General features: G+C 34.7%; 2 protein-coding genes and 1 pseudogene across 2 annotated transcripts; 2 read left to right on the forward strand and 1 right to left on the reverse strand.

The window, feature by feature from the left end:
• The first annotated feature begins 1,453 nt into the window (after positions 1-1,453).
• LOC131039896 (SKP1-like protein 1A) lies at positions 1,454-1,963 on the forward strand. The gene has a single exon (XM_057972745.1). It carries the CDS (start codon positions 1,454-1,456, stop codon positions 1,961-1,963), a length of 510 nt encoding a protein of 169 aa, XP_057828728.1.
• A 9,295-nt stretch (positions 1,964-11,258) lies between these two features.
• On the reverse strand, positions 11,259-11,885 carry LOC131039897 (uncharacterized). Its single transcript, XM_057972746.1, has one exon. It carries the CDS (start codon positions 11,883-11,885, stop codon positions 11,259-11,261), a length of 627 nt encoding a protein of 208 aa, XP_057828729.1.
• A 3,638-nt stretch (positions 11,886-15,523) lies between these two features.
• On the forward strand, positions 15,524-17,229 carry LOC131039917 (SKP1-like protein 12; annotated as a pseudogene).
• Positions 17,230-18,942: the final 1,713 nt, after the last annotated feature.

The following is an 18,942-nucleotide window of genomic DNA, read 5'->3' on the forward strand; positions in this document are numbered from 1 at the left end:
TAATATTCTTGGGTACATTTGGGTATATCAATTTTTGGCTACAATTGATTCTTGGACATGTCAATGAATGTAACCAATTGGCTTCATCATGGAGCTATGGCTAGGAGACCTAATAAATCCCATGTAATCTTTCTAACTTAATCAATAAATACACAACCTCAATTGTGTCTTACTAAGCATATAAAATTGGTATATCAAATAATCCACCAAGCATCAAGTATTTTTCAATGCAAGGCCTTAATATCATACGAGATGAGCTTGGGATTGTGCTTTAGATGGGTTTGGTAGAACAGGTCACTTTTAATCATTGAGTCTTAATTGAAAGATGTTTTAGACAAATATTGTGCCCTTGTAATGTTGAAACTTTTCAAAATATAAAAAACCCGCCAACAAAATAAAATAAAATAACTATTATTAAATAACTCTTTAATAAGTAAAATTTATGTAAAAAAATTAAGTGATTTAATGTGTCATACTATTATTTTTCCAAAACTATCTCTTAATATCCTTTATATGATTTTTTAAACAGAAATGTGCTTATACATTTAAGAAAAAAATTATTTCACCATTTCAATATTTAGAACATAACTAATACTATTACACCTTACCTCTTACTATGAATTTGAAACCTAAAACTTAACCGCCTCAAATAAGAACTAATCCCTAGTAGAACATTAATCACACTATACGCCTCACCTCTTACTCTCACTAATTATACTTCCATGAAATATTAAAAGCATAAAAGGTCGTATGTATAATAACCTCAAACTTGGCCACCTCCCAAGCCAAATTAAATCACACTATTATAGCTCACCTCTTACTATTGGTATTCACACAAATATTAAAAGATAATATGGTAATTACACCTATAAGAGTCATGAACATCAAATAATAAAATCATAAGAGGTACTATAAAGACCTAAAACTTAAACAACTTCCAAAACAAAATAAATCACACTACTACATGTCACATTTTACTAATGGTGCTTTTGATAAGTACACCTCTAATCATCACATAGATTAAGTAATAAAAGCATAAGAATTTAAGACATATAAAAACCTAAAACTTAACTATGCTCCAAAAAACATAAATCACACCATTATACCTCACCTCTTACTATCCATAATTACACTTCTAAACTTCACTGACATCGAATAATAAAAATATAAAAAATCAACACATAAAAAACTAAAATCAACTATTATACCTCACTTCTTATTATATGTAATTACACCTCCAAACTTAACTAACATCAAACAATAAAAGCAGAAGTAGTCGGCAGGTATAAAAACCTAAAACTTAACTACGTCGAATGAAAACTAAAACCGGGACAACATAAACACAACTCTATATATACCAAAATCACAGAGCCATTTTCTGTAACGTTTTTTTTTCAATCCCCTCTGTAACATTCCCTTCGTTACAGGCATGGCAGAGCATCCCAATAAAGCCATGGTGAAGGAATGTAAGGTGAAATTGAAGAGTTCGGATGACAAGATATTTGAGGTAGACTATGCCGTGGCCATGCAGTCGCAGATATTAAACAACACTCTCGGTCACACCGGCTGCACGGATAGCGCCCTGCCTTTCCACAACGTTTCCAGTCAAATTCTGGCGAAGGTGATCGACTACTGCGAATATCATGTTAATGCCTCCAAGACCATCTCGGAGAAGGATGTGAAGATGTGGGATCAGGAGTTCGTGAAGCACCTGGATCAGGCTACTCTTTTGGATCTCCTAATGGCCGTCCAGTACCTGGGTATACACAATCTTCAAGACTTAATATGCCAAACTGTAGCCGACGGGATCAAGGATAAAAGACCAGAAGAGATCAGAGAAATATTCAACATACAAAATGACTTGACTCCTGAAGAGGAGCAAGAAATCAGGCGTGAAAATGAATGGGCCTTCGAGGAAGAAGTGTCCCCTGAAGTTCAGGAAGAAGTCAGGCGTGAAGTTTGAAGGCGTGGTACTTGGCTTTTTGTCAAGTAACTTTATAATGAGTTTGTGGTATTTGATACTGCTATTTTCTTCGTGTGCTTGACTTAGCCTGCTAATTAGGATTTGTTTTGTTTGAATTGTTTTGAGCAGATAAATCTTAAATGTTACTTTTTTTAAAAAAATTGATATAATTTAAAATTATTAGATATGGTATTTTCTATCAAAAATGTTACACGTTATGGATTAATAGATTTGATATTGGTTATAGTTTATGTGTCCATGTTTTTAATGATTAATTTTTGTTAGTTTTTAATAATGGTGTAGAGGTATATTTAGATGTATTGAATGATATGTTTTAATAGTTGGGTATTTTTTTAGACTGGTATTTTCCTTTTCAATAATTTTTTCTGTCTATTGAATTTAATGCTGTTTTAGATTATAATTTGATAATATTTTAGAAAAGAGACTAGTATATATTTTCTTTCATTTTTTGTGAGGAACATCTCAAATGTTATTATAATTCCTCAAAACTAAGTTAATTTGTTCAAAATTACTAGTATCAACTGGCATTTACTAAAAAATGTTATTGACTATTATTTAGTTAATGTATCCATGTTTTTATTGATTAAACTCTTAATTTCTTATAATGACATAGACAAATATTCAAAATGTATTGATTGTTATTCATTAATCTAATAATGCTTCAATTTATTTGTTGAACATAATGTTGTTTTAGGTCATAATTAATCTAAATATGTATTCAATGGTATTTTTTAATCTAAGAATGTTGGGTTTTATATGATACTAGTATTTTCTTGATCTATTAGACTTAAAGTTGTTTTAGGTCTTAAATTGACAATATTTTGTCAAAGGACTAGTGTATGTTTTCTTTCAATTCTTTTGTAAAGATAGATCTCAAATTCTACTACTTTTCCATCGATGATGTTTTCTTTTGAAAATGTTATTGATTTAGATATACGTTTTATGAGTTTTATTTGATATTAGTATTTTCTTGGTCCATTGAAATTAATGCAGTTTTAGGTTATAGGTTGATAATACTTTAAAAAAGGGAGTCTCCAATTATTGATTGAGATCTTTGATATTATTTTAATTGATATGTTTAACATCTATGATATTATAGTTAATGTGTCCATGAATTTATTGATTGATCTATATTGGTTTTAATAAATACTTTTTGTGTTAATTGTTTGCTATTATATCATGTCATGAATTTAATATTGTTATGTTCATCTTTTGTCACTATCAAAAAGAGAATAACTTATGGGTTTGATTTGATACTGCAATTTTCATGGTTTGTTGGACTTAAGTTTCTTTAGCTCATAAGTTGATAATACTTTACGTAAAGAGATAGGTTTTGTTTTCTTTGAATTGATCTATGAAGATACATCTCAAAAATTACTTTTTCCCCAAAGTGATATTATTTGAAATTATGAGGAATCAATAGTGCTGATATTTAAATAGGTTTTATAGGGATCTGAAACCAGAGTTTTACAGATCAAGGCCAACAGCCAAAAAGACATTAAATCTAAGAGAAACAAAAAAAAAAAAAACACAAAGCACTCAACGAGTGCACAAATTCAGTATTTTTTGAAATAATCTTCTTGTTGATTTTCTTCAAATCCTCCATGATGAATTTTGAGGTTCCCTAGTCCTGGCTCCAGCTCCTGGTCCTAGTGTCAGGATCCGAACTAGTTTTCCCTCAAGGAGCACTATGGCCACCCTTGGAAGCATTATTTTGATTTTCTCCAAACCATCAATGCTATTATTCGTCGACTCCCTGTTGATTTTCACTAGATTTGAATTTACTTTCCGTCCACCTTGGAAGATTGGGTTTCCTACTATTGTGAGTTCTTGGGGTCACCATAGATTCCCCTTATTTCTTTAGTCATATTAATTATATACTTTTTTTTTTTGTCTTTTAATTAAATTATATTATTAATATACATTATATATTAAATACAATTCAAAAATTAAGTTCAGATTATTGTTTAGTTATAGTTATGTTTAAAGTTAGTGTTAGGTTATGTTTAGGTTAAATATGTTAAAATTCACTAATATTTATGATTATGTGTAAGATTAAATTAGGGGTTGTTTTATAATATTATGTTTTAATTGTTAAATTATTAATATATTATAAATATATTATAATATTATTGTAAAAAAATTATATATTGTATAATATATTATGTTTGTTTATTAATTTATTGTTATAAATATTACAAATATATTATTAATTTATTGGATTAGATAACTAAAATAATATTCTTAATTTATATATATTTTTATAGTATATATATGTTTATTTGTTTATATAAAACTTTAAAAGAAAATTAAACGCAAAGTCTATTTTTTTACATTATTTATTAAATATTTATTTGGTGGATGTATAAAATGAATTTGAAACTTAATCTCATTATTTAGATAAATTGTCTTCTCTAGCCAACTCAACTTTGATGTTCAATCATAGAATATGATCACAAAAAATTAAAGAAATATGGATAAAGCTTAGGGTAAAGATTAGGGTTGAATCTTAATTTGATCCTAATTGTAATATTAATTATAATTAATAAAATATACCTAATCTTAATTAAACCATAGCCCTAGCTTAACCTTAAAATTATAATAGTATTTTCAAGATCTCCAATGATTAATAAAATTACTAATAACACAATCTAAATTAAGGATAAATTAGGGTCAGTGTTGATATATGTTTAGTTGAATTCAGACTGTAACTGAATCCTAATTTAACCATTATTGTATTACTAATTATAATAAAAAAGTAAACCTGATATTAATCGTAACTTCTAAATTATAAAAAACATTAATCAATTATGTACTTTAATTATTACAGTATCAATATATTATAATTATATTATAATATTATTGTAAATTATTTAATATATTTATTATTATATTGTTGTTATTTATTAATTTATTATTATAAATATTAAAACTATATTATTAATTTATTGCGTTAGATAACTAAAATAATATTGTTAATTTTTATTCCTTTTGTCATTCAGGTTATCTCTATCAATAATTTCTCTCCTCCTTTGGTATCAAAGACAAAGGGACAATCATAATATACTATACATCTATTTTGCAAAAGGAGGGGAAATAACCCCTAGTGTTTTACTCCAATCTCACTTCCTTTTCTACAACCTTCTGCATTAACAAATGATAGAAATTTCACACAAAATAGGAATAAGTACAACAAGATGTTGATGCAATGTATTCTACTTAAAAAAATGCAACACTACTAGTACTTTTCCTATTATCAATATTTTTTGTCCAATTAGCATCTACGTATGCTTTCAACATGAAATATATCTATCCATTCTTCTTATACCAAAGACCAAAATCAAATATATCTATACTTCTTATGATCAACTTCTGCAGATAAATCATCTTTAATCAATTTACAACCATTTGTTAAAGGGGTAACAACCAGCTTACAATTGTCCATTTCAAACTTTTTTAGCATCTCTTTGGCATATTTATCTTGAGAAATAAAAAATTCCATTCTCTAACTACTTAACTTGTAGACCAAGAAAGAGTGACAACTCACCAATTATTGAATTTCAAATTCCTTCTACAAATTTTGATGTAGTAGATATCTATGCAATCTAGCATATTGAACTCTGAGTGCTTGTTTGAGTCCATATAATGCCTTCCTCACTCAAGCTACAAACCATATCCATATTTTTTGACAATTTAAATCCATCTAGTTGACAAAATTTTGCTTCAAAATTAAAACCTTCAACTTGTGAATAGCCTTTACATACCAATCTTGCTTTATAAATAGATATAGTAACTTCGTTACATAAAAGTAAAATATATTTAGAATGTATATATTACTAGTTAAGAATCACCTCCCATGAATTGATGCAAAACAGATATACACAATCAAATCTAGAAACAACTTATTGGCATAAGAGGTCATTAGGTTGAAACAACATAAATCACACTATTACACCTCAGCTCTTACTACACCTAGGAAGCTTCACAAACATCAAATAATAAAAGAACCTAAAACTTAACTATGCCCCAAGACAAACATAAAGTGCTTTTACACCTCACCTCTTACTATGGGTGATTATTATAGCTCCAAGCTTACTAACATCAAATAATAAGAAAAGAATAAGTGGTTGGCCCATGAGAAGAACCTCAAACTTAACCACCCCCAAAGACAACATAAATCACACTATTGTACCTCACCCCTTACTATGGTAATGACATATCTAAGCTTCACATCACTAAATAATAAAAAGCAAATGAAGCTTAAATAAATCAAATAAAAAATTGATGTCCAAAACAATAACAAATAAAATAATATTTATATGCACTCAAAAAGTAGTTTGGACACATAAAAAATAAGATTGTTATAAATTTTTTAAGTAAATTCATTACATAAAATTAAAGTATTAGTGTTTTTTATTTAATAAAAGGGTAAAAACTTTATTGAAAATCAGAAAGATGCATTACACAGATAGGCAGAGCCCCAAGGCCCCTGAGAAAACAACCAATCCAACCAAAAATCAACCAGCTTCATTACCATCCATGTCCTCAGTGAAAAACTTCTGCAATTCCTAACAATAGTCCCCAGAGAGATGCTCCCAGCCTTCCACTTTCCAATCACTATCATGATCTGAGGCCCACTTGGCCAAACAATCTACCCCTCCATTCCATTCGCGAGGAATATGGATGAAGGACACCTGCTCCATTAAGGAGCTAATTTGGAGAATCTGTTGAACAATACCCACCAATTGCCACTGAATCCCACTCACCTTTTTCTCAGACAACAAATTAACAACAATTTGTGAATCTGATTCACAAATCACCTTCCTACAACCCAACACCAAAGCCCTCTCCAGTGCATAAAGAATCGCTAAACCCTCCATTAGATTATTAGACTGCGATCCTTTATGCACTGAGAAAAAGAAAACAACCTCCCCCCTGTTGTTCCTACCAACACCCCCTATTCCAGCAGGGTCTGGTTTACCCCTAGATGAGCCATTAGTGTTAATCTTGATAAACTCATCCTAACGGGGTATCCACCTTCCCACCCTTTGCACCTTCTTAATAGCCCGTCTACCTCTCCGGACACAAGTAGAGGTCAGAGATAGCTCCTACAATCCAAGCCTACTCACAATATCTATCTCATCTCTACCCAGTGGGAAGTTCACCTCACACTTAGCTTCCACCATCTCCCGAATCATAACAGTGATCCTATTCCAAACTTATTGAACAAACAATTTGGCCTCACGAAAAATCCTCCTGTTCCTTTCGAGCCAGATCTGCCACAGAATGAAGATGGGCCCAATATACCAAACAACCTGGATGAAGGAGGACGGAATAGGAGGTCTGCCCAAACTGCTCCAAAATTCCGCTAGAGAATCAGCATGGACACAAGGATGCTTCCACACCCCCCACCAATAGTGCCAGATAAGCATAGAGAATGGGCATCTGAAGAATAGATGAGCAGAATATTCCTCTTGGTTACCACATAGAACACAGATAGAAGGCCCCAAGAATCCCCGCTTGCGGATATTGTCCCATGAAGACATCTATTCCAAGCCAAAGTCAAAACAAAGTAGTTACACTTTGGACAAGAAGAATTATTCCACACCTGTTTCCACCAATTCACTTCCCTTCTCTCAAGACTTCGACTCATCAATTCCCAGTAACCACTAGCCACAGAAAAGATGCCCTTAGGATTTGGGGACCAAGCCAGCCCATCTCTACCCTTAAGAGAGCTATAGTGTCTATTCACCAAAATGCCTACAGCTCAGCACATTCTTCCTCCATCCCAACCATCGGCCACTCATTAGGATTCTTCCACCACTCGAAATCCAGCTGACTACACCTGTAGACAACCTTAAAATCACTCACCCTTGACCATCCTGCGTCCAAGAACCTCTGGCCCAAGTTTCCAAGGTTAGGAAACTAATCAAGGATGGGTGGGTAACCATCCCAAGAGTCCTTCCAGAAAAGGACCTCTTCCCCCCTTCTGCAAATTGAAAAAAGCCCTGCCATAATGAGAGAAGCCCCCCTCTTAAGCATGTTCTAGATCGATGAGCCCTTTCCTTCAAGCGGATATCTAGGGATTTCCTCCAACGGGATCCTCTGCATATATTTGTTAGCCAGAATCCTAGCCCAACCTCGATCATGCTCAACACACCACCTCCAATGCAGTTTAGCTGCAAGAGCCTCCCCAAAAAGAATAGACTGCCTTAACCCAAGCCCCCCTGACTACTTTGGGCTACACACTAGGTCCCAGTTGACCAGACTCCACTTGGAAGAGGAGAGATTTCCTGCCCATAAGAACTGCCTAGCCAAAGAGTCCAAGCCCTTCAAGAACCACTTAGGTGCCACCTGAAGCATACATCGATAGGTCAGTAGAGCCTGAACCACCGACTGAATCAGTTGAACCCTCCTCACAAAGGATAACTATCTATGGGTCCAATTATCAACCTTCGATCAGAATTTATCCAAGTTCCCCTGCCATGAATCCCTAGGAGGGTTGCTAGGAGAGATAGGAATTCCTAAATAGGTCAAGGGCAGGGAGCCAATTTGGAATCTCAAAATAAAAGAAATCCTCCTTTGGATATCTTCTGGAGTGTTGAAAAAGAGGATAGAAGACTTATCCTCATTAATCAACTGGCCAGACGTCGCAAGATATACATCCAGGACCTTTTGTAAATTAGAAGCTTCGTTGATCCGAGCTAGCCCCATAAGGGCTGTATCATCCACAAACTGCAAGTGAGACTACGGCTGCAGGTCATTACTCCAATCCCAACCTTGAATATTACCCAGGCCCACATTATGCTTAATCAGCCTCCCTAGACCCTCAGCAAGAAGAATGAAGAAATAAGGGGAGAGGGGATCCCCTTGGCGGAGACCCCGTGAAGCCCCAAATAGCTCAGTATTGTCCCCATTGATAAGCACTAAGAAAGAGGTGGACGTAACACAACTCATCACCCACTGGATCCACTCATCAGCAAAACCAAAAGCCCTAAGGATCTTCTGAAGGAAGGACCACCAAACTCTATCATATGCCTTAGCAATATCCAACTTGATAAACATAGCCTTTTCCTTGGCGGTTGCCATAGAGTGAATGGTCTCCGTAGCAATGACCACCCCATCTAGAATTTGGCGGCCTTCCACAAACCCACTTTTCTCCTCCGAAATAACACTCCCCAAGCACTTCTTCAATTTGTCTGCTATTAATTTGGAGATGATCTTATAAATCACATTGCAGAGAGAGATGGGGTAGAACTGGCCTAACCAGTCGGGCCCTTCACACTTGGGGATTAGAGAAATGAAGGTCACATTCAAAGCCCTAAGCATCTACTTATTTCTCTAGGATTCCTGGACAACAACCAATAAATCAAGCTTAATAATATCCCAGAACTCTTGAAAGAACTCAATCGGGAACCCATCTGGTCCAGGAGCCTTCCCTTTCCTCATATGGAAGACAATCCTCTCAAGTTCTTCCATCAAGATAGGACGCAAAAGTTGCTTATTCATCTCCCTCGAGACAAGAGAAGGGATGAAAGCCAGTACCAGATTCTCCTCCACTGTTTCCCCCTGAGATTCTTCCCTAAAGAGGGACTGAAAAAACTGAAGGGCCTCCCTAGACATCTTCTGCAAGGATAAGCATTACTCACCTCTATCATTGACCAGAACAGGAATGGAATTTCTGTGTCTCCTTGCTTTCACCGAGTTGAAGAAGAAAGCCGTATTCTTTTCCCCCTCCTTTAGCCAATCAATGTGAGCTCTCCGCTTCCAATAAATTTCTTCCCTAGTCTCCCATTCCTCGACCACCTTGATAGCCTTGTCTTCCTCTCTGAGCAATTCCTCCGACAACCCATGCTCTCTGATTTCCCTGGTGATCTCACTCAACATAATTTGGGTAGCTTTCTTCTCATGAAAGATGTTCCCAAACCCTTGACGGTTCCACTATTTAAGCTAGTGCTTAACAAATTGCAGCTGTTTGGCAAAAGTGAACATGGTAGTGCTAAAGGCTGGCCTGCCTTTCCTCCACCAGTCCGCAACCAGAACCTATAAAGAGGGGTCCTGAAGCCACATAAATTGAAATTTGAAAGAAGGCGAGTGGGCAACCCGAGCCGAGGATGAAACCAACTTGATGGGTGAATGATCTGACCCTCTCCAGTCAAGAATCTCAGAAGTTGTGGACCACCCCCCACCAATCCAAAAGCAAGACACCAGAAAGCAATCCAACCATTCAGCAATCCAATTCTCACCGACCCTCCTGTTGTTCCAAGTGAACAAGCCATTGCTAGACTTGATGTCAACCAGCTACACCCGCATGATACTATCCTAGAAGAGGACTGAAGATGGTTCCAACCGCATGACACCCCCCTTCTTCTCACTCAACTCCCAAATGGCATTGAAGTCTCCTGCCATAATCCAAGGATGAAAAGGGGCCAACCTTCGCATACCAGCAACATGAGACCATAAGTTTTGCTTACCCTAAAGATCAGTGGGAGCATAGATATTTGAAAACAAAATGACTTCCCCAGTCTCGAGACTAGATAGCACCCCGGATATCAAGGATCTGGAAGCAGCCCACCAAACAGGGCGGAGCCTTAAAGGGTTCCAAAGACAGGCCACCCCTCCCAAGGATCTAGCTGCCCCATCACACTGACATTCGCCTAACCCCCACTACTTTGGCACAAGACCCATCATACTCTCCACTAAAAGTTTAGTTTCTTGCTAGAAAAGGATATCAGGAGCATGATTCCTAATCAAATCCCGAACAGCTTTTTGTCTAGGGCCGTTGTTCAAGCCCCTTACATTCCATGAGAGTATAATCATTTGGGAGGGTTGGAAAAGTGAGAATTCAAGGTCTTTACTGACCCTGACTTAGTCAAATTCTCTCCCATCATTTTGATTTTATCCACATCCTTCTTTCTGCTAGCCTTTGAGATTTTTTCTGAGGCACTTTTCTTAATATCCTTCTAATGAAGACCTAGCTGAACAAAAGACTTACTAGTCCTAGCTCCAGCTAGTTCTAATTTCAGGGCTATCGGGGACCCCTCCCCCCAACCCAAATTCGCCTCCGAACTAGGAATGAGTCCCAACTCGGCCCCTAAACTTGCTCCATCTCCATTTGTTGGTTTCTAGTCACTACCAAGGCTTGGGAAAAGTCCTCCCTAGCTTTTTCTGGTGCCCCCCCTGAAGCCCCCTGATCCAAAGGGGTTAACCCCGGATTCACTTCCTGTTGGCTGAGGTCGTCCAACGCTTCAAATCTGTTAAAAGTATCCTCCTCCTATCTCTCCTGAAGGGACCTCTTCTGGCCTTGATTTTTGTTCCTTGTCTTAACTGGAACAAAACCCTCAGCACCCACAACATCAATCACCATAGCACTTTTACCTTTATCAGCCCTATCTTGACCTTGGGCCGAGTGTTGAGGTTGGTGTACCACTGGTTTATATCTAGGGAATTTACATTGTAGATGTCCATACTCATGACACAAATGACAATGAAAGGGTAAAGTCTCATAGTCTAGCTGTTGAACCCATGAGTAAGAACCCACACACATATCTACAGCATCTGGTAATGGCTTACTAAGATCAATTTCAACACAAATGCATGCAAAGGTCATTAACATTCTCCCTAAGGTTTGCGATGAAGATCCCACTGGTTTCCCCAGCAATGCTGCTATCATCCGTAACACGTCCTCTCGACAACATTCCACTGGTAGACATGGTAACCGAACCCATATAGGGACCCTGTTTGGGAGCTCCTCCAAAGGGTTAAACCCCGCATGCCAAGGTGTGATGAACAGCCCCACCTGATTGTAAAAATATGGGCCTCCTTCAAAAACCCTATTTCGGTCCTCCATACAATTGAAAGTAACCATGAAATAGTTGTTCACCAGCAAGATAATCTCCATTTCCCCATCTAGTGCCCAAGACCTCTGCACCTAGTTTTCTAGGAACTGCAAGGAGACCCTCATTCCCAGAAATTTGCAGTAGAGCGAGTGTTTTGAAAAGTACTCAACATCTTTTGCTATCATCTCCGGAGGAATGACCAGCTTCGGCCTTTCACTGCATCTCTCTAGGCACCCATTAATCTTCGTAAGGCGAGAATTACCAGTACTTCCATTCCCCGGTTTGAGGAGAAAAGGTTATTGGAAAATGTCTTCATATTCTGAGGTGGGGGTTTAGAACCCACCACAGCACGAAAGTCCATGGCTGGAGCCACATGAGAGGCCTCACCACCAAAACCTGACATTGGAACTCAAATAGTTTTAAAGGGCGACAAAGGGCAACCAAGGACCTCAGCCCGAAGAACCCCTTGTGAAAGCGTTTCCCCTACGGCTCCCCCCTTCCAAGCTCCTCGCAAAAAAACCCCCAACCAAACCCCTCAAACCCCATGAGAGTCCCATCAGAAGCCCCCTGCCAGCAGCAGATCGGAGCCCTTCCTCCCGCTCAGCCACCCCTTTCTCCCACGCAGCCCAACCTTCCCCCAACAACCGGCGCAGTAGCACTATCCCCCTAGCCGCTCCCAGCCCGCTGCTCTCCCCCGACACCCTTCACTCCCCTCCCCTTCTGCACCTGCAACAGATGCCTCCCGCGAGCTAGGGCTTTAAAACCCTAGCTCGGCCGCTCGACAACACCTGCACGCATGCCATCGATTCCAATTAAAATATTAGTTAATAATCTATTTACAAAGCATATTACTAATTAACAATCACCTCCCAAGAAGACTAATTCACAAGAGAACATAAATCACACTATTAAACCTCTCCTTTTACATTTGATAATTACACTTCTGAACTTCACAAATATCAAATAATAAAGACATAAGAGGTCAACACTATATAAAGCTAAAACATCACAACCTCTCATGACAACATAAATGGCACTATTTCACCTGGCCACTTACTATTGATAATTACACCTTAAAGATTCATGAACATCAAATAATTAAAACACCCAAAACTTAACCACTTCCCAAGGCAACATAAATCACACTATTACACTTCACCTCCCATGAAAACATAAATCACACTACACAACATGTAAAAAAACCTAAAACTTAACCATCTCCCAACACAACATATTTCACACTATTACACCTCACCTCTTACTATTGGTAATGACATATCTAAGCTTTACAAACATTAAATAAAAATAAAATAAAAAAAGAGACCATCCTTATAAAAACCTAAAACTTAACCACCTCCAAAAACAAGATAAATTGCACTATTACATCTCACATCTTATTGTGGATAATTACACCTCTAAACTTCATAGTATAAAAAAAAAATAGAAACTTCAAAATTAGACCATAAAAAAACCATAAACATAAAGTTTTCTCCCCATAGCGAGTTTCCCCAGAGGTTTTTTTGTCAATCCCCGTTTCAATTCTTTCTGTGACATTCCCTTCGAGACAGGCATGGTGGAGGATCCCACTGCAGCCATGGCGAAGGAATGTAAGGTGAAATTGAAGAGTTCGGATGACAATATTTTTGAGGTCGAGTATACTGTAGCCATGCAGTCACAGTTGTTAAAGAACGCTCTGACTTGAACAAATGATAGTCTGTCCTACAGGGAAACAATATATTCTTTAGCGGAATTCAATTCATCTTGTATCTTTAATTTCTTCAACCTTTCAACATCATAATCTTCAAGTGCCATCTCAAGCTACTTCTCCAAATCCATATTCAATGATTCCAATTTCAGGATCTTCCTCAAGCTGTTAAACTTCCTTTGAGGCACAAGGATCTGATACCAGATTTATATGTGGAAAACCTCAAAACACTAAAATAATATTCATTTACTAATACTATATTATTTTTATTTATTAATTTATTGTTATAAATATTACAAATATATTATTAATTTATTGGATTAGATAACTAAAATAATATTCTTAATTTATATATATTTTTATAGTATATATATGTTTATTTGTTTATATAAAACTTTAAAAGAAAATTAAATGGAGAGTCTATTTTTTTACATTATTAATTAAATATTTGTTTGATGGATGTATAAAATAAATTTGAAACATAATCTCATTATTTAGATAAATTTCCTTCTCTAGCCAACTCATCTTTGATGTTCAATAATAAAAAAATAAACCTGATATTAATGGTTACTTCTAAATTATAAAAAATGTTAATCAATTATGTACTTTAATTATTATAATATCAATATATTATAATTATATTATAGTATTATTGTAAATTATTTTATATATTTATTATTATATTATTGTTATTTATTAATTTATTATTATAAATATTAAAACTATATTATTAATTTATTGCATTAGATAACTAAAATAATATTGTTAATTTTTATTCCTTTTGTCATTCATGTTATCTCTATCAATAATTTCTCTCCTATAACCATTATTCTAATACTAATTATAATAAAAAACTAAACCTGATATTAATCATAACTTCTAAATTCTAAAAAATATTAATCAATTATGTACTTTCATTATTATAATATCAATATATTATAATTATATTATAGTATTATTGTAAATTAGTTTATATATTTATTATTATATTGTTGTTATTTATTAATTTATTATTATAAATATTAAAACTATACTATTAATTTATTGCATTAGATAACTAAAATAATATTGTTAATTTTTATTTCGTTTGTCATTCATGTTATCTTTATCATTAATTTCTCTCCTCCTTTGGTATCAAAGACAAATGGACAATCATAATATACTATACATCTAGTTTGGAAAAGGAGGGAAAATAACCCCTAGTTTTTTACTCCAATCTCATTCTTCCTTTTCTACAACCTTTTGTATATAAGAGGTTGTTTCATTGACACTATGCAATGTATTCTACTTTGGCAATAGATGGAGAGAGTGAATCTTTCTTCTTACTAGCTAAGAAACCAACATACCTCCCAAGAAATATATCTGTCCATTCTTCTTATACCAAAGATCAAAATCAAATATATATATACTTCTTATGATCAACTTTTGCGGATAAATCATCTTTAATCAATTTACAACCATTTGTTAAAGGGGTAACAACCAACTTACAATTGTCCATTTCAAACTTCTTTAGCATCCCTCTAACTACTTAACTTGTAGACCAAGAAAGAGTGACAAGTCACCAATTATTGACATTTCAAATTCCTTCTCCAAATTTTGTTGTATCAATCTAGCATATTGAAAGTTGTAGTAGATATCTATGCAATCTAGCATATTGAAAGTTGTAGTAGATATCTATGCAATCTAGCATATCTAACTTTGAGTGCTTGTTTGAGTCCATATAATGCCTTCCTCAAGCTACAAACCATATCCATATTTTTTGACAATCTAAATCCATCTGGTTTAGAAAAAATCGCTTTATAAATATATTTAGTAACTTCGTTATATAAAAGTAAAATATTAGTTACAAATATACACAATCAAATCTAGAAGCAACTTACTGACATAAGAGGTCATTAGGTTGAAACAACATAAATCACACTATTAGACCTCACATCTTATTACACCCAAGAAGCTTCACAAACATCAAATAATAAAAGAACCTAAAACTTAACTATGCCCCAAGACAAACATAAAGTTCTTTTACACCCCACTTACATAAATCACACTATTACACCTCACCTCTTACTATGGGTGATTATTACAGCTTTAAGATTAGTAACATCAAATAATAAAAGCATAAGTGGTTGGCACATGAAAAAAAACTCAAACTTAACCACCCCCAAAGACAACATAAATCACACTATTGCACCTCACCCCTTACTATGGTAATGACATATCTAAGCTTCACATCACTAAATAATAAAAAAGTATAAGATAAATGAAGCTTAAATAAATCAAATAAAAAATGAATGTCCAAAACAATAACAAATAAAACAATATTTATATGCACTCAAAAAGTAGTTTGGATACATATAAAAAATAAGATTCTTATAATTTTTTTAAGTAAATTCATTACATAAAATTAAAATATTAGTTAATAATCTATTTACAAAGCACATTACTAATTAACAATCACCTCCCAAGAGGACTAATTCACAAGAAAACATAATTCACACTATTACACCTCTCCTCTTACGTTTGATAATTAGACTTGTAAACTTCACAAATATCAAATAATAAAGACATAAGAGGTCAACACTATAAAAAGCTAAAACATAACAACCTCTCATGACAACATAAATGGCACTATTACACCTGACTACTTACTATTGATAATTACACCTTAAAGCTTCGTGAACATCAATTAATTAAAACACCTAAAACTTAACCACTTCACAAAGCAACATAAATCACACTATTACACTTCATCTCCCATGAAAAAATAAATCACACAACACAACACATAAAAAAACCTAAAACTTAACCATCTCCCAACACAAAATAAACTTAACCATGTCCCAAGACAGCATAATTCAGACTATTACACCTCACCTCTTACTATTGATAATGCCATATCTAAACTTTACAAACATTAAATAAAAATAAAATAAAAAAAGAGACCATCCTTATAAAAACCTAAAATTTAACCACTCCCAAAACAAGGTAATAGTACCTCTAAACTTCACAATTTTAAAAAAAAATTAGACCATAAAAAAACCATAAAACATAAAGTTTTCTCCCAAAAAAATCCCTAAACAACATAAACAAAACCCTATATATACCAGATTACATAGCGAGTTTCCCCAGAGGCTTTTTGTCAATCCCTGTTTCAATCCTTTCTGTGACATTGCCTTTGAGACAGGCATGGCGGAGGATCCCACTGCAGCCATGGTGAAGAAATGTAAGGTGAAATTGAAGAGTTCGGATGACAATATTTTTGAGGTCGAGTATGCCGTAGCCATGCAGTCACAGTTGTTAAAGAACGCTCTGGCTGATACCGGCACGGACAGCACCGTGCCTTTGCACAACATTTCCAGCGAAATTCTGGCGAAGGTGATCGAGTACTGCGAATATCATGTTAATGCCGCCAACACCATCTCGATGCAGGATGTGAAGATGTGGGAACAGGAGTTCGTGAGGGACCTTGATCAAGCAACTCTTTGTCATCTCATCTTGGGCGCCCAGTACATGGAGATACGCAATCTTCTTTAATATGCCAAACTGTAGCAGAGACGATTAAGGGTAAAAGCCCAGAAGAGGTCAGAGAGATATTTAACATACAAAACGACTTGACTCCTGAAGAGGAGGAAGAAATCAGGCGTGAAAATGAGTGGGCCTTTGAGGAGGAAGTTCAGGAAGAAGTCGAGCGTGAAGGTTGAAAGCATGGTACTTTGCTTTGTTGTCAACTAACTTTATAGTCAGTTTCTGGGCTACAAAAACTTATGGGTTTTATTTGATATGCTATTTTCTTGGTGTGCTGGACTTAACCTACTTTAGGTGATAATCTGATTAGGGTTTGAATTGTTTTGAGCAGATAAATCTGAAATGCTACTTTTCGTTTCAGAATTGATATAATTTGAAATTATTAAAGATCAATTGTTCTACTATTTTCTATCAAAAATATTATTATTGAATATTTTGGATATTAATCTAATTAATCTATTCTTGTTTTAATTGATTAATTTATTTTAGTTTTCAATAATGGTATAGACATATATTTAGATCTATTGATTGATATTTTTTAATTTAAGAATGTTGGATTTTATTTGGTATTGGTATTATCAGGCTCTATTAGAATTAATGTTGTTTTAGGTCATAACTAGCCAATATTCTAGAAAAGGGACTAGCACATGTTTTCTTTCAATTGTTTTCAAAAGATACATCTCAAATGCTACTATTTTTATTAAAATTGGTATGATTTGAAATTACTAGTATCAATCAGGCTGATAAGAAACTATGGGTTTAGTGCAATTAATATGTCCATGTTTCTATTGATTAACCTGTGTTAGTTTGTAACACTGACACATATTATTTTAGGTCAATTTTTTCTTCAAGATGCATGTCAAATTCTAGATCGCTAGATTACTGCTATCAACTGCTCTAATATTTTTTGTTGATATTAGTATTTGACTCAGATGTATTGATTGGTATTCTTTAATCTAAGAATTTATGGGCTTTATTTGCTACTACTATTCTCCTGTTCTATTGGATTAATCCTCTTGTATATCATAAGTTGACAAAAAAAATTTAACATCTCAATTGCTACTTTTGTTTTGCTCATTGATTGCTATTCATTAATCTAAGAACTTATAAGTTTTATTTTTTCCTAATTTGTTGGACATAATGTTGTTTTAGGTCATAAGTCGACAATATTTTTAGAAAAGGACAAGGATATGTTTTATTTCCATTTTTTATTAAGGTAAAAATAGATTTTGAAACCCTGTACAACATTTTCTAAAAGGACCTAAAACCCTTGGAATTTACAAGAATCTGAAACCCACTACATAGAAGAAAGATGCAACAAAATATCACTCAAGTAAATAGTAACCAACCCAGAACCATACAAACACAAGCTAATCATGAAAGAACTACCTCTTATAATCAACAAAGGCCTCCAATTGGCAACTCTAGAAAGTCCAACCTACTCGCACAAAACTCCTCTCCACTTCAATAGAAAAGGATCCCACATCAATAGAAATAATAGAGGAAGAAACCACCAAGAAGATAATTTTTACATGATCTAACCCCACCTCTTAGAAGCCAAAGACAAGAGACGCATTCACAAAGCCACTTCCAACCACTCCCACATGGCCAATCACCAACTCCATAAGGGATGCCACCACCACAATAAACTATGAAACAGAAAGAAGGTTGTGGTGAGAACCAAACCCAATCCATAGCCATGAGCCACACAAATAAAGATCAAAAGAAATTTAGCCCGAGCCCACATAGGTACAATAAAAACCTGAAAGCACTAGACAACCCCAAAATGAAAACTATCTCTTAACCAAAAACAAGGAAACCAAACAACTAAGATTTTCCCTTGAAAATCAGTAGCAACATCTTCACAAGAATAATTCAAGATTAGATAA

The sequence above is a fragment of the Cryptomeria japonica genome, chromosome 7, assembly GCF_030272615.1.
Source record: "Cryptomeria japonica chromosome 7, Sugi_1.0, whole genome shotgun sequence".
In the NCBI taxonomy this organism is placed as follows: Eukaryota; Viridiplantae; Streptophyta; class Pinopsida; order Cupressales; family Cupressaceae; genus Cryptomeria; species Cryptomeria japonica.